Source organism: Musca domestica, unplaced genomic scaffold, assembly GCF_030504385.1.
Source record: "Musca domestica strain aabys unplaced genomic scaffold, Musca_domestica.polishedcontigs.V.1.1 12, whole genome shotgun sequence".
NCBI classification, from domain to species: Eukaryota; Metazoa; Arthropoda; class Insecta; order Diptera; family Muscidae; genus Musca; species Musca domestica.
Window position 1 is genome coordinate 1480738 of NW_026712155.1, and position 15025 is coordinate 1495762.

At 40.4% G+C, this 15025-nt stretch overlaps 1 protein-coding gene across 2 annotated transcripts in view; it reads left to right on the plus strand.

Moving 5' to 3' along the window:
• Nucleotides 1–15025, plus strand: part of LOC101888262 (uncharacterized) — a 54612-nt gene that overhangs the window by 32995 nt on the left and 6592 nt on the right. Inside the window, exon 1 of one of the 2 annotated variants that reach the window (XM_005186135.4) lies at nt 8171–9536. The exons of the other annotated variant lie outside the window; for it this stretch is intronic. Within the exon in view, the coding sequence (XP_005186192.1) occupies nt 9525–9536 (12 nt within the window). The 5' untranslated portion in view covers nt 8171–9524. Of the gene's footprint in view, nt 1–8170; nt 9537–15025 lie in introns of those variants that run through there. 2 annotated transcript variants of the gene reach the window in all.

Here is a 15025-nt window from a genome sequence, read left to right on the forward strand (position 1 = left end):
TTGTTGTTTTGCTAGTCGTCGCCAATTCTTGCTGACGACTGCCAGGTTGGGCAATTCCGGTTGGAACTGATGTTTGAATTCTGTTCTCATTAAAGCATTCCTGCCAACCAGCCGGGATAACAATATTTGCCGCCCATAAACACACGAACAAAATCTGACTGGCAAAAAAGGGTACCTTACGACGTTGGTGGATGTTTGAATGCCTTTATGTAGCTACGTATGTGCACACGAGTGTATGCACATCACCGCGACATACATCATAGAAAATAAAAATAAGGTGAATAAAAGAACTTCTGTCAGTAGCAGCAGCAGCCATAAACTTAGAAGAATAAACACAGGCTTTAGACACAACGTTGCCATATTTATTTTTAAATTTAAAAAATGTTGACTGTTACAAAATGCATCGCCTTCCTTCAAGAATTCACACTGAACGCCACGAGATAAGAAAATCTACGAATTATATGCTGAGACCTTAAAGGAATGGGTCACGGGAAGACCTGCCCAAATTAGTAAAACAACTTAATATCAAATGACAATTTTTTGCAAAAATGGAACTAATGACTCCTTTGCTTTCCAATAAAATCGTCCACAATACAATGCAATCTGACTCAAGCTTGAATTAAATGTTTACCCGAAGGGGACCAAAAGGTCTATTTTCAAGATTCCAAATTATCGCAAAGTTTCTTCTACATGCAATAAGGGGTACAAGATTTTATTGCCGGGTCATGGTAATTACGTTGATATGGGTTTGTTCTTCAGAAGACGCAATATCAAAACCGTATTGGTTTTTTGAGATGAGATACAGCATAAATAGAATCTTAACGCTTAGCATATCTGCTGAAACCGAAGGAAATGTTTAGGAACAGTTCGTAAATCTGGTTGGAGAGGCCTGCCCCGCCACTTAACCAAATAAAGAAAAATGATTACAAGCCTTTTTACACCGAACCTGTTTTCATAAAAACAGATGGGCAGTATCGGTCCACTCCTTCTGGAAACCCCCCCCCCCAAAAAAAAAAAAAAAATTAAACATTTTCAAAGAAAATTACTTACTACACAAACTTAGATTGAGTTCGAAGATGGACAAAACACAAATCTGATATTTGCACAAACCAATATATTTATCTGTATTAGATGAAGTATAAACACGAAAAATTTCGGTCCGCTGTATCTGTTAACTCACGGAAATTTTCACATTTTCCAAAAATGTTCTCATATCTCTTATAAAGCACAGGAAGTAGTTGATATAGTCCAAATCTGTCACGTTGCAATATTTATATCAGTCTTAGGTCAATATGACTTAGGTCAATATTGGCCAACTGCTTCGGAACCTCCCCCATAAGGAGTCAAGAGTTCGAATAATCATAAGTCAAGGTAGGTGGTGTAAATATGTCGGCAAACCCGACTGATACTATTTGACTTGTTAATATTGAAAATATTTACCCATTTGAAAACAATAAAATCAGTAAATTATGATTTTTCGTTCGAATGATCAACGATAAATCTACCTACACAAGCTAATCCTTTGGTACTTCTTAACTGCTCCTTATATTTGAAATAACTTACTACACAAACTTAGATTGAGTTCGAAGATGGACAATATCGGTTCTTTCCAACAAGTACCTCTCCCACAAACGGTCAAAATTTGGAATATTTTTTAAAATAATTTTAAAATATGATGTAGGAGTCCGATTGTCTTCAAAATACACACATCTTCAAAATACACACGTACATGGAATATATCGGTCCACTCCTTCGGGTACCTCCCCCACAAAGTGTTAAAATTTTGAATGACCAAAATGATCATAAAATCGGAAATAACCATCCGGGTTTCTTCAAATTACACACATCACAATATTTTTATTAGTCCAAGGTCTAGTGTGAAGAATGGATATATCGGTCCACTCCTTTTGGTACCTCCCCTAAAAAGGGTCAACATTTTGAGTGCCCATGAAACTCATATAACGCGAAAATAACGTCCGATTGCATTTAGATTGGATCCATCTCAATATTTCCGTCAACACAAGATCTGTTATATAGATAGAGACCGCACCATTTCTTACCACATAGGGTTCAAGGTTTCGAAAAACAAAACGCTCAAAGAAAACGAAATAAGCATCCAAATCCATCCATCTCCTCTAATTTCACGCATTCAAATATTTTTGCTAACGCAAGATCTGTTGTGAATATGATATATATATCTGCCAACGCCTTCTGGTAGCTCACAATTTCCAATACTTATGTCTGTCTTAACTTGCGAAACAGTTCGCCGATTCTTCACAACTTGCTATATCTAAATATTTCTCTTAACTACAAATCTGATATTTGCACAAACCAATATTTTTATCTGTATTAGATGAAGTATGAACACGAAAAATTTCGGCCCGCTGTATCTGTTAACTTACGGAAATTTCCACATTTTCCAAAAATGTTCTCATATATCTTATACAGCACAGGAAGTAGTTGATATAGTCCAAATCTGTCACGTTGCAATATTTATATCAGTCTTAGGTCAGATATGACTTAGGTCAATATTGGCCAACTGCTTCGGAAACTCCCCCATAAGGAGTCAAGAGTTTGAATTAGCATAAGTCAAGGCTGGTGGTGTAAATATGTCGGCAAACCCGACTGATACTATTTGACTTGTTAATATTGAAAATATCTACCCATTTGAAAACAATAAAATCAATAAGTTATGATTTTTCGTTCGAATGATCAACGATAAATCTACCTACACAAGCTAATCCTTTGGTACTTCTTAACTGCTCCTCATATTTGAAACGCGTTGTCCCTACGACCCAATGCGACAAATGAACACACTAAAAGAGCAACAACAACCGCAAACCCATGCAACGGTTGTAAAATAATCATGCGCTAATTAGCCATAACGCCTCCTTGACGCACAATCATTTTGCATGTTTCCCAAAAAAAAAAAACAAAAACAAAGCAAAAGGAAACACCTGCAACAACTTGTCAATGACATGAATGCATGCTCCGCTCTGCTCCTTAAGACGAATTATTACATTGCACTTGTACGAGCAGCCGATTCATTCATCGTCCGCTAGTCATCGTCGTAGTATTTCTTCTGCAAATCAAACTCAATTTATGTGGCCACGCGATGGTGGCGGCGACGGCGCCTCAATAGCAGCAACAACGAACGCATGCCAGGACACCATCAACAACAATTGCCACAGTGAAGAGGAACTATCAACCAATACTCGCCTCGCCTACATATCTGGACACACACACATAGATACGGATGTGTGATGCAATGTTGTTTGGCCAAAAGAAATGGTCTCAAGTGTGTAGACTGCGACCTCGAGTGTGAACCTCGCACTGAGGTGTTTTTGGCGTTTCTTTAAGCCCTCCGTTAATCATTAGCCATCAACAGCGCCACCCAGCCGAAGTACAAATGAAAAAGAACTAAGTGAACTGTTAACCCAAAACCCTTTCAACAATTATGCCACAGCAACACTGTCTAGAACAATGGAACGCGATTTAACAGCTAAACAACAACATAGCATGACAAAGGGTATTGGTGACCACCACATTTCGCAAGATACTGTTATGATACGAGCCAATCTCTCTCCCAAACAATAACAGATCGATAAGGAAGTCCAGCTGAACAACGAAATTCCAAGTTCATCGACGACGACGGCAACAACTCCAGCACCACTGCTACCATTGCGGGATACAAATTCAAATGCGCTGCAATAAGATCTGAGAAATTTGTCACAAGTACCACAGATTATACGATCGAGGTGCAATAATTTCAACAGTCATGCCCAGCCCTCTTCCCCTAAATCAACAATCATTCATTTTTTCAACGATCGACCCATCGATCGCTCTATCGATCGATATAACAGCCGAGTGGATCAATCGACCCGACCCGATTTGATGCAGCAGACATTGAGAATTATTGTACTTGCTCTCAGTTGGTACTTCGGTCGGCATCAAACTGACTCGTTTGTAGTGTCGCCGACGATGTTTGTTTTGTTTAGCTTTTGCCTTAGATTGCAATTATTTGCGGTCGGCCAGGCCATTCTCGCAAATGAGTTAATGCCGCGCACACAGCGCACAACAAAACGAAAAAAAATTAGAAACAAAAACACAAAAATGTTTCAAGGCAAAAGTTACCTCTGGTCGCGTCATATCCATCGGCAGTCAGTCAGTCAGACAGACGGATGGACGGACGGACCGAGAGACAATCATCAGTTTGTGCTTTGGCTGCTGTCAATGTACATCAGAGTTTGTGAGTCTGTCAGTTTGCATGAATGTACCAACCTACCAGGCAACCAACTGCCAATAATGTATGACTAGCTGGCTGGCAGGCAGGCTGACTGACTATAGCTATAGCATAAAGTCAAGTAAAATAGCACTCGAAACACCAGCAAGTCGCCTTCAACTCTGGCTGTCCAACGGCAATGGCTGGCTCTTTGGCCGGCCAGCCAGCCACTCATTCGGGCCAAGTCAGAAACTTGTGCGATGATCATCATATTTGTTAGCTTTGGCCTGGCAGGGCCGGCCATTATAACTAAGAGGCATTCTTCATACAAAACCCGTCAGAGATATTCCTATGTGTTTGTATGGATGTATGTGTGTGTGTGTGTGTCTGTAGATAGGTACTTTTGTCTTTTTTTCTTCTTGTCTTTATGGTTACTTCATCATCGAACGTTTTAAAGATATGAACGATGAACGAACCGAAAGAAACTTTATCCGTTGTCTTCATCCAGTCATTCAGTCGGTCGATGTTTGTTGTTCATTTTTATACCGACCGAAAACAAGAAAGCAGCAGCAGAAGCAAAAATTCACATTCAGTTCATATGAGTGGAATGGTATGATCCATCCATCCATCCAGCCATTCGTCCGTCCGTCTGTCTATCTGTTGTTGTTTTCCCCCATCCATCCATCCATTCATCGTCCCCCATTGTTCATTCGTTTCCCCCTTGTCCCTCACACCACACCACTCAACACCCAGAGACCGAGTATCTCTTGGTTCCGTAAACGTCTTTGTGAACGAACCAACAAACGGCCTGGCTGGCTGGCTTGCTTGCTTGCTGCTGTATGCTTCGACTGGATGGATGGCTGGCTGGCTGGCTGATTCGAAAAACAAAAACCCACCAAAAAGCATTTTATGCGACGACATAAACGAGCAAACGAACCAAACAGCCATCAAGTATACTCTGTATGCTCTACTCCGGTACTGGTGGTACTCTACTCCATGGCTGTATGGAAAATACAAAAAATCCCAACTGACAACATTCCACACACGTGTGCGGCTGGAAATATATGAGTGTGTGTTTCGGTATGTTTTTCATGAGAGGTTAGCAATAGTAGTTGTTTGTGTGTGTGTGTTTCTGTATTCAAACCCTCCGTACGAAAACTGAAGCTGAGCATATGCGAACTATCCAAGCCCTATTCACAATATATGTATCTGTAACAAGTTAGAAAGTATCAGTCGGTGATTCGACAGATTATACCCTCAGCACTGGTTTAGCCTCTTCGGTGGACTTTTCACCGCTTCTAATGTTACTATAAATATTGCAATGTGCGATGTTTGGAGAGAACTGGGGAATAATTTGGCATTTTATAAGAGTTACGATTACTAACAAATTTTACTCTCAGTGGAGGAGATATAAAGAAGAGAGAGAACAGGCACATCTTCATGCGAGATCTAATGGAATCTCATTGGGATATGCGAACGTTGAAGAAAATTGGACGCTTCGATATTCATAATTTCTAATTATTGTTCGCTTCTGACCTAAGTCTGATGCAGATATCACCACGGACCGATGGATAATATTAATCAAAATCTTTTCCCCAAAAAGTAGTGATCCAATTTTATCAATTTTTACACCTGACCTAAATGTTATTCAAATATTACAATGTGCCAACTTTTACCTGTATCTGGTACTCCTATCGCTCAATATGAGATATGTATTTTGTTACAAAATATTGAATTTTTGTTGGGAAGCTACCAGATAATACCCTTCCTCTAACTTGATAACCTTCCTTTGAAAAATATGACGATGTATTTAGTTGGGATAAAATTGTATACTCCTTCCGAAAGTTATCGTGCAGAGAGATCGTGCAGTTTGGACAGATCAAATTATATATATCCTTAGCAGGATATTAAAAGGAACCGAAATGTTCATACAACATGCATTTATGTGAAAACCTATAGGACTACGATACGAAAGGCATTAAAACCATGGGGATTGGAGTTAGATCCAACCGCAGTACCCATTCGCATTATATGAGTCCAGAAGGGCATAAGTATTGGAAATGTGGGCGGGTCAGACACTATTGGATCAGCATAAAAATGTGTAAAATTGACCGAATGCCTATCTCCTTTACCCAAATATGTGAAGTTTATATTTCGAATAAAAACATTAGCCTCAAAATGGACAACGGGAAATCTGTTAAAATATCGTTGTTTGTGAAATATCCATATCTTTAAGAATACCAATAAGTAACGTCGTAAAAATTATTATTTTTGTTTTTAATGTTCATTCACAATTTTTCTATAATTCGTTTTCCCCACCTGCCTAATAAGTGTGCTTTTAATATACCCTAATTCTGAATTGAAATTCATAGAAACTCAATATTTGAAAAACTACTATTTAGTTTACTGTCAACAGTAGACTTACGGTTCGACCTTCTATGGGTCTAGTGTATTTCGTAAAAAATTCATAAAACTGTTACCAATGGTACGACACACTGAACATGCCCATCATCCTCCAACTTGGGACATTAAAACCCCCACCACTCTTTGCGAGCAAACGAATGAGCACACCAAGGAATCGAAATAATAAAACTAACAACACAACGTTCACGTAAAAATACCCAAATAGTTCCCCTCTAACTTCACTGAAATAGACAATTCTGGGTTGCCACACACTCTAACGACCATTGGCCAGAGACGTACTGCAAAAAGTGTTGGCGGGGTAGGACACTCAACGACGATGCAATCAAATTGCTATGTTTGCTGATGTATTTATATGCGAACGTATGATAGAATCAACTCGATGAGGGACACATTTTTCAAAATTATTTAAGCTGTAAAATATTCCAAGTTCGAGCGATACACATGAAAATCCTAAAAGGGATTATCTACAAACCTATTATAGGAATAAACTCTGATGACATAGTAGACCCCACCAAATGATACTAATTTATAGGAAGACGGAAAACATAAAAAATCTTGGACGGCCGTCACGATGTGATTGTAGGAATTTGCAAGAGAAATCTGCGAGATCCTATCCATTCAAAGACTGACATCCCAGCGATGAGGGGTGGTAGGGAAACTAATACAAAATTATAATAGCAAATCTTAAATTATTTTACTAGGAATTTGTTATTGAAACACTATTGAGCAATATAGGTACCAAGTTATTTTTAATGACTGTAAATGGAGTCTGTGGAAGTTATATATAATAGCTTTCCAAATACCCAAAAGTTGTAATTTCACATTTTGATTGAGTCCTTGGTTTATCAGATTCTATGGAAGAAAGAACTTTCAGTTATTGAATTTTGACTTTATCGTTAAAGAAAAAGTCTGCTAGATGAAGGCATATGCTTTGCCAGAGAAGAGTAAATAGTCTAGCTCCCTTGATTCGAGGTTCATTTTAATTGCTGTCATTAGTGAACAAAATCCTCGACAATGTACGCCACTGTCTCTACCTAAATTACACTGAAAGGCCTGGTAACCCGTGACTCGGTCGCTCGCTCGCTCGCTCTCTCTCTCTCTCTCCGTGGGTATATTTGTTTCTCATCGTCATCGAAATAATCGAATTTCTTTCTCAGCACTGAGTTTTGTTGCTGTATCCGTATCTCTTGGTTTGTCTTTCTCATCGTTGTTGTTTCATGCATTTGCTTTATGTAAGGTTTTTGTTAGTTTTTTTTTGCTCGCCTGCTTCGTTGCTGTTCTCATGTATTATGTAGGAAAGCAGCGGCACAAAACAAAAACCATTTACTCGATGAGTGAGCGAGTGTATGCCAGGCAATGGCTATTGCTTGCTCGCTCACTCCCATCGTGCTGTCGTCTTTACTCGCACACGATGGTTCTTATCCAACTTCCTTTGTGTGTTGGTGGTTGTGGTGATGATGTATATGCACACACTCACACACAGCCACATCCAAGGCAGGCAGAGCGCAGAGTATCTGAACGAACACAAGTATCTGATGGATGTACGAACCGAGGGAGGGCAACGGCGGCAGATGAGAGGGCTGGCTGGTTGGCTGACTGACTGACTGTATGCGGCTTTGAGACTCTGATGAACATATCTTTCACAACGACTGCTTATTTCTGATTTTACTATGGTAGACTAAGTACACGCTCGTTTGTTCGCTCGCAAACCCGCTGGACTAAAATAGAAAATTTTAACGTAAATTGTGTTTACAAAAAGCGCGTATTTTTCGTAACTTCAAAAGTGCGACAGTTCCTCTAATCCGGCAAAAAAAATACAGAATCGCATTCAAGTGAATCACTTAATTCAGCCAAACAAATAAGAAGAAAAAAAGAAAACATTTTTTGATAAATAAAAAATAAGAAAAGAACAAATTTGTGAAACTTGTAAGTGAGAAACATCCCAAGGTGCAACTTGCCATTGAAAGACAGTGATTGAAAATTTTGGACAATTCCAAGAACCAGACAAGCGATAATCATTATCATTAACCAGTGCAACCGAATCCAATTGTTTACATCGCCCGCTGCTACCTGTCAAGTATTTATGTAGTTTGTTATTGTTGTCAACTGTTTCGAGAGTACCACCCCACTACCCATTAAGAGATTCAAATTCGCATTCGCGCATAAAAAAGAAAGAAAGACATAATCAAAACAAACAATTAACCAACAGCCATAAACAACACAATCGAATCAAATGCAAAAAGAAGAGCAGCAATAAGAAGCAGAACATTATAAATCACAACACACAAGATCCAATCGAAACAGCCAACCGACCACCACATTCATTGATCGGTGGTAGACCATCAATGCGCGCCTATGTGCCGAACAACAACAACATCAACACCAACTAAGTGAACTAACAACATTCATGCTTGCTTCAACACATTCTAAGGTACATCGTCGTTATACTACTATCATTCTACAAACCACAACAACAACAACTTCAACAGCGGCAGCAAATCACGGAAGAACCATCCACAACAACATCAACAGCAACGCGTAACTGTCAACTGTTCTTCATTCATAAAGGAGCGATAGCAGAAAAAATGTCAGAATGCATCGTTGCTGCTAAGGTGTTACTGTTGTCATCCCCCCGCCGTCATCCAGCTGTTACTACTTGCCGCCGCCACAGCTACTGAGTGGTGTCGGTCTTATATGCAAAATCCCAGACGAAAAACAGAAGAAGAAGTATTGCTCACTTATCCCAAACAACCAGAGCCACAAGAAACCAACAAAAGTGGACCATCTTCCTATTTTGGATCCTCAATATCAGTTCGCAACGCCACAACAAAGCCTCAACGACTCGATTGTGGATTTATTTATTCGCTTCAATCAAATAATGTGCACAGAGGTAAGATTTCTGAAATTCCCAACAAAAAGAAAATCTCGTTAGAAGTAAGACTATGACAAATGCCATAGAAAGAGATCAGCCCGAATCCATCGACGACAAATAAAGTAGTCCTAAGCCTTTTTTATGTAATATGTATGAATAGTCAAGTCTCTAGATTTAGTAGCTTGTAATGCCGACCCACAAGCCAGGAGCTTTGGTGGATCTGGGGCATATTCCGCTTCTCAAACTTTTAGCTATTGACGATTTGTTAGAAGGAAATTGTTCGTAGCTTTTACTTTAGATCTGTTGTACACCATGATATTGTATGGAAGCCCTTTCTATTTGAAAGGGAAAAGGATGGATAGTTAGATAGGATTTCCAATCATGTCAGATATTCTCTACATATATACAGCAGAAGTAAGGCTATTCCAGCTAGAGTTGTTTTGTCATGTTTTCCTACATATTGTTTGAGGGATTTATTAAATAGTCGGAGAATATCTGGAAATGAAGGAAATGATTTGTAAAACCCCAACATCCTGCGACTTGATTATGTTGTCGGGACTCAGCATGTTGCGTCCTTTAAAAGCAAGTATTAGGCCAACTAACTAACTACCTGTTAGCTGAAATCACAAATTCATGCTGCTATCCATCCCCCCAAATGTAAAGGAATAAAGCACTCATTGGATGGCAGGTCATAGATGCAAATACGCACGTAACCCCAAGCGCACACACTCACAAACACCCACCCACCCACACTTGCAACAACCGCAGAGAGGACGACTAAATTTACTCTAAGCTTTTATTTTTTTTTTTTTTTTTTGTAGCACGTGGTGTTGAGAATTTGCTACACTACGTTATTTATAGATATTTTATTTTGTTGTTGTTGTTTTTTTTTTTTTGTGCAACCTGCTCTTCGTACTGCTCCTGCTGCATTTTTTAACACAACAAATATTGGAAGGGTATTGTGCATAGATTTATGAAAACTAAAAACTTTTGCACCCACTACACACAAAACTCAGACAAACCTCTACGCAACGCACTCATACAAGTTGCATTTCCTAGCTTCCTTCCGTTCGAAACAAAACCAAAACAAACATCTCCTCTTCAAGCCGTGTCGGTATATGCAATGCTTTTAGCACTTGTCATGTCTGCACTTCTCCCGGTTGGCAAGAACAATAATAATAACAACAACAACATAACAAAAGGAACAGCATATGGCCCCCAACCGACAGACAGACCGACCGACCGACACACTGAACCTTAAGGGTTGTGTCTTACGTTATACTTATCGTAATGCCAGACCAGCTGAGAGAACCCCTCTAGGCGTTAGGTTTGGTTGCAGCTACACCACAACGCAATCCGCAATCCAATCCGCAAGAGTCGAGTCAGCTAGTCAAGCAAAACAGCAACAACAACAATAGAATAACCAAATATTGCGCTCATTCAATGCCATCTTCGTGCAACAGTTCGCTGTTTTCCTATTTTACTTTTGCTTTTCATGGCACATTTCCTTCGCTTGTGGAAACTCCACCACCACCAGCATCAACAACAACATTGTCGCTCGTAATTGCATCAATAAGTACCCGCCGCATCAGCATCAGCAACATCATCATCAGCGTTGCCGTCGTCGTCGTCACTAGCACACCACTTTCCGACCGGCATGTTTTGCAGTAAATCTCCTCGTCTTGAGCAAAAGAATCGCCGAAGAAGAACCACCAACAAAAGCTCGCCATAATGAATTCCTTTAAAAGTTTAATTTGTGCTGTGGTGTTCATTCATTTAGTTTGATTTCGGCTCTTCTCCAATTAACACAACCGGAGCAATGTAATTTGTTGCTCTTAAAATTACGCCAGGCCAAATACGAGGACGGCATTGCAGACGGCACGCCAGTCGGTCGTGAAAAGATTCCATCCAAGTTAATGGCATAAAGCAGCAGCATTACATATGCATGTCCATCAAGGAGCCGATACATCATCATCGTAACACCGAAGCCAGATACTTAATATCCCACTCAAACACCCCACCCCCACCGCCCCTCTTCTAGCATTGTCCAGTGAGCCAACTAAAACGATAAACTTTAACCCCATTTAACTGTAGCAAAGCAAAGGCTGTTTGGCCGCCTACCTTCATACGTCTTCAGAATTCCTTGCCATTCAATCTCTGGTCGAGTAGACCTCCACGCTCGGGTAACGGGAGAAGAGATGACGTAAAATATTCATGAATGGTGGCAGAAAACATAAAACTACGTTTTCGTTCCACTCCAGTGACTTAATAAGGCCAGGCCGGCCGAACGTCGCACAAGGCAAAGAGACGTACTTGTTTTCGGGTTCTTGATTTCTTTTCTTAACACCATTCTCCCACTGATAGCCGACCATTTGTCGGTCCTTGGTCCTTATCGCAAGTTTTATTTTGTTTCTGTTGCTGTCGTTTCTTGAATGCCAAATAACAAAAAGGAAGCACACACACATCCACATCCCCACCACCGAAAAGATGTGCCTTTCATTTTCGTGACAGCGGAGTGTTAAATTTAACTGACTTAAGCTGCTGGGAGTGGAGTGGAGTGGAGAGGACGGGTGTGAGGTGTGAGGGGCTGCTTGGCGAAAAACACATTTCCGTATGCTTCGTTATTGCGATTCTTAAAAACAAACATCAGCTGTTATTGCGACCATTAATTGTTGGCCGAATAATTAACCGCAAGACGACGAACCTGTTGAGTTGCATTAAAGGAAGCTGTTTCCGCTTTGCTGTTCTGTGGCGCCCAACGTATGAGCTTGCAATGAGAATGCGGGCAAATACGACTGACCTTCTTTTAATGGTCGTCGAGTGGTGCAAATTCTATTAAATGTTTGCCAAATTTAAAGTAGAATACCTACTTGGGTGTCCAATTTATTATGGACTTGGTCATGTTTGTAGTTTGTCCTTTCATACGTACATCGTCCGCCGTCCACTAGCAGCTTTTGCATGTGGCACTGGATGTGATGGTCGAGTATGAAGAAAACCTACATATCTTGCCCATAGACATGATGAACTACAACAAACGGCGACTCGTCGAAGTGTCGTTCGGTCGGTCGGTCGTTCATTCGGACCTTTGATTCATGCAACTATTGGACATAAGGTGTGACAACAACGCTTACAAGTAATGGACAAAAAATCACAAATCTGTAGCTGCGCAGTGCACAACGTAGATATAACACAATGTTGTATGAATTGTTGTTCAGTCTGTCGTTCTGCCGGCCATTCAGTGACTGTGACTGACTCTGGGCTGATTCGCATTATTCCCTTCCACTTATTGTCATCATCATCATCACCATCGCCATCATGCCAGTCGTCGGAAATAACACCCACCCACTCAAATGTCAGCCAGCCAGCCACCAGTTATCCGCATCCTTCTCCTTCGTTCATTTTTTCCTAACGATTTATCCTCAAATTCATATACCTACCCACAGTCTTCCCCCTTGAATTGCTCCCTTTCTACATATAGCCAGTGTACGACACCCAACTCGCCCTTGTTTCACCCCCACCCCTCAAATGTAAAATATCGTCACTCGACGAGTCGGGTATAAGGCTTTATAACACAAAAACCCTAGCCAAGCACCATTGCCACAAGGGAGGACGAACGTACATACGCCAGTACATCACCTATGTATCTACAAACATACATAAATGCCAGAAAGACAATGAAACAACCAAACTGTGCGGGATGTGTGCGGGTAGCAAAGTAATGGAATATATTTTTGAAACTGCTATAAATATGTGCAGTCGCTGTTATAAAAAGTTATAATTTTATAACACAGTATTCCAGAACGCCAAAATCGTTCCCCGAGGCCTAGTAACATTTACCAATTTCTACTATTCCTTTCAGTTTAGAATACAATTTTGAATTATTTTCGAAAATAATTCACAATGTATTTTTTCTGAAGATATGGAAGTTTTCTCATTCCCCTAAAGTCAGTCATTCAGTCAAATAGAACAATTTCAACCCCTCGTTTACAAATTTCCAAGAATACAACTCTTCAAGAACAGATGTTCCACCAACGTCTCTATCAACATTTAGAACCCACTGTGCCATGGCCAGAAGAATATAATGCCCCTCTTTGCACACAGTACTGCATAACCAGCATTATTATCATCTGATGTTATATTCGAGCGTTCGTTGTTCGTGGATGGTCGCTTGCAATGTATGTTCGAATATTTTGCTCGTTCGCCCGTCCGTGGCTCTTATTTTTCTGAACATTTTCAAAAGCAACTCTACATCATCATCACCATCTTTCTTTGTTGTGTGCGCTGCTGTTATTTTGTATAGCTTGTGCGATACAATGCGGTGCGGTGCGGTGCGACGCTCTGCTGTGCGAGGATCCCCTCTGCATGGCCCGCCCTGAATACATCCATGTTTTATTTTTAACACTGAGACTGTACTTCGTGTACTGTGTGCTGTTGTTTGTTGCTCACAGTCTCTCCTTCATTCGTTCGTTCGTTCGTTCGTTTGGTCGTTCATTCGGTACATTGGACGTCGTTCATTGTGCTCGTTATATGAGTTCAGAAGCTATAATAAAACCAAACATTCCATACTGCTTGCCTGCCTGCCTGACTGTTGGATAGCTAGATAGATGGCTGGCTGGCTGGCTGGCAGTTAGGTTGGACGTTTTTAGTACCGAGTCAGCAACATTGGATGTGGAAATACTTTGTTTGTGTACATTCAGGTTTTATTTTTTCATTCCATCCATTGTGCTGTGCACTGCTGTCGTCGTCGTTGTTTTTGTTGCTGGTGTTATTTTTTTTAACATTTTCAGTATTTTTGTTTTGTTCAAGTCGATTTTCGTTCTCGTTATTGTTGTTTTTTGTTGGTGCTGCCGCTTGTATACTAAAATAATGAGTTTGGATGGACGGTCGTTCGTTCGTTCGGTCGATCGAATAAACAACGCAACCATCCAACCCAACCAAACAGCCAACGAACGAACGACGTATTTTTGTGCGGACTGACGGCGATGATTACAATCCGATGGGAGGGGGAGAGCCATTGTGGCGATGATGAAGGTGGTGGTGGTGGCAAGGGCAGGGGAGCTATATAGAGCCAAGTGAATGCCATGATATCTGACATGACGGCAGCAATGGCGACGTACATCGTTGTTTTGTCGGCAACGGGGTCTGTACATACATACATTTATACTTCAATGCGTTTATTTCATTTTTTTATTCTTCTTTGTCATCTACTCGGAACTTTCAAAATAAGTACACTGTAAATTTGAAAGCGAAACAAAAAAGAATTTTCTTAAATGCATTTAACATTGTGAAAGACTATTGGGTTCAAAACCCAGTCGACGATTATGTTCCTCAAAATAATAGGTACAATTTAATGGTGCTTTGCTATTCCTATATGCTTAAACCCAAAACTCAGAACTCTGGGGTAGCAAATTCAAAACCGACTTGTTTTCTCTCGGTGTAACACAAAATCAGGCCTGAGTTTCACTTTGCAAATTGATGGTGGGGACGGTCGTCGTTAGCTGGCTGGC